The sequence below is a fragment of the Chrysochloris asiatica genome, unplaced genomic scaffold, assembly GCF_000296735.1.
Source record: "Chrysochloris asiatica unplaced genomic scaffold, ChrAsi1.0 scaffold13124, whole genome shotgun sequence".
Classification (NCBI taxonomy): domain Eukaryota; kingdom Metazoa; phylum Chordata; class Mammalia; order Afrosoricida; family Chrysochloridae; genus Chrysochloris; species Chrysochloris asiatica.
Genome location: NW_006421642.1, coordinates 1 through 2474, shown reverse-complemented (window position 1 = coordinate 2474; position 2474 = coordinate 1). Strand labels below are relative to the sequence as shown.

The following is a 2474-nucleotide window of genomic DNA, read 5'->3' as shown; positions in this document are numbered from 1 at the left end:
CGGCTGTCAAACATAGAAAGGAATTGGCCTTACTACTTTGGATTTGGTTTACCCTTGGCTTTCCTCACAGCAATGCAATCCTCATACATTATCAGGTAATTTAGCAATTGCCTAGAGAGATTTGAAGGGAACTAGTCAAAATGGGATTCTGGTGTGGTGCTGTAGATTAATTTTCTGGACTGTACCATCGGTTTGAACTGCAAGGTCGGCAGTGCAAGCTCACCAGATGCTGTGGGTCAGAACCGACTTGACGGCACTTAGCAATAACAACAACAGTCAAAAATAAATGGAGCCCTGATGGCACAGTGGTTAAAGAGCTCAGCTCCTCACTGTAAGATTGGTGTTTCAAACCTTTCAAGAGAAAAACTCAGCAGGAATAAGATATGGCAGTCTGCTTCTACAAAGGTTCACAGCTTTGAATAAGCTATAGGCAGTTATTCTCTGCCTATAGTGTCAGTTTTGGAATATATTCGATGTTGGTGGGTTTCATGTTTTGTTTTGTTTTTTAGTCAAAATAACCACACACCAGCACATACTACTTGTTTGCTATAATGTTAGGCGTTCTGCCTTCTCATTTGATCATTAGGAGACCCACAGGACTTTTCTTACAGACCTTTGCCAGTTGGCATTAAAATCAAGTTTTCATAATTCTGTATCCCATATTCTTTCTGTTGTATTGCCTCCTGGAGCTATGTTAAATATAATCAGTGCTTTAAAAAAAACTTTGTTCTTTTTGAAAGATATAATAATTGTTTTACCAAGATGTGAAGAGGTTTGCACTGGTTGCGAAGGTGTTATGAATGCTGGTATCATCTCCAAAATCATGGCTGTATGAATGATTAAGTGACAAATTATTTCTTCTTTTTGTAGTGGCTGCCTCTTCTCCATCCTCTTTCCTTTATTCATTATTAGTGCCAATGAAGCAAAGACCCCTGGCAAAGCATAGTAAGTATTAACCAGTGATGAACAAGTTCTTGCTACGTAAAAGATTGGGACTATAATGCCACAGTTATGTGGAGTGAGACTTTTTTCAACATAGTTTACTTCATTGCAAAAGAACTATACTATACAGTTTGTTGTTAAGTGCTGTTGAGTCGGTTGTGACTCATAGCGATTCTGTATAGGGTTTCTGAGGAGCCAACTGTTGGATTTGAACCACCAACCTTGCCGTTAAAGCTGACCGTGCAGTCCAGTGCATTACTCTGCAGCACCACAGAGGAAAAAACACTTTTGAGATCTATTCTAAGCTTTTCATCATACATGGCTGACTGATTGACTATGCCGTTGGGTTGTTTCCAGCTCATAGCAATCCTGTCATAGGGTTTCTGAGGCTGTAAGTCTTTACTGGATCAGAAAGCCTCATCTTTCTCCTGCGGAGCACCTTGTGTATTCAAACTGCTAACCATATGGTTAGCGATCCAGTGCGTAATCCACCAGGACACCAGGGCTCCTCTTCATGCATACACGTATATATATATATATATATATATATATATATGTATACACACATACATACATACATACGTATTGTGATGTGATGTGTAGGCTAAGTATTGAACTGATAACTTATTAACTATAAGGTCGGCAGTTCAAACTCACCATATACTCCTCTGGAACCTTATACTGGGTCACGAGTCTGACTCTACAGCACTTAATAACAACTCCAAAAATTGATCTTATTCTAAATACTCTTATTAAAATTTAACACTGGATATAAGAAACACACTTTTTGCAGGTAGCTGAAGCGCTGTTCATTTTTTTATGAATGGCCAGGTTTTGAAAAAGTAATTGGCCATGTTATCTAGCCACATGAGTTTATTCGTAATGATAGTAAAATGTAGCATTTAAAATTAGGTTAGCGATACCAATAGCACTCCCAAAGTTTAATCACTTAAAAGAAAATTTCTGTTGTGTATGTTTTAGTGATAACTGATCAGTTTTGGTTAAGTCACTGAGGGTACTTGTATTAGAAATGTCTTTTCTAGATTTTTGCATGCTCTTACTGCCCAGTAGGTTCAGTGCATAGCTACCTTTCTCTTGACACTGAAACACATATAGCTTATCTTCAGACATTATAACTTGATGTTGCACTTTAAAATCAGCCATAGAAAACTAACGCTTAAATCAGAACTCATCTGCACCCTAGTGCTTCCAAACTTGGTATTGCTTTTTACTTGCAGCAACAATAAGAACCAATGTGTTCTTTAGTTGCCTCCTGTTCAATCCATATCTCTGATTATCTGTACTTCCTTGATCAAATGTCAGTTCTCTAGCTTTTTACTGTGGTTTAAAAATTTTTGTAGTCAAATAACTTGTCATGTAACTAACAAATTTTGATCAAATGGAGAACTAATGGGTCGGATCTCTTGCTTTTTGTAGCCTTTTTCAGTTGCGCCTCTTCTCCTTGGTGGTCTTCTTAAGCAACAGACTTTTCCACAAGACGATCTACCTGCAGTCTGCTCTGAGTAGCTCAA

General features: G+C 38.0%; 1 protein-coding gene across 1 annotated transcript; it reads left to right on the top strand.

The window, feature by feature from the left end:
• Positions 1-6: 6 nt before the first annotated feature.
• Positions 7-2468, top strand: LOC102840840 (etoposide-induced protein 2.4 homolog; the record flags this gene model as incomplete). Its single annotated transcript, XM_006878153.1, has 3 exons — positions 7-95; positions 871-945; positions 2380-2468. Coding segments are annotated over 3 exons (253 nt in total), but the record flags the coding sequence as incomplete, so codon positions are not given.
• Positions 2469-2474: the final 6 nt, after the last annotated feature.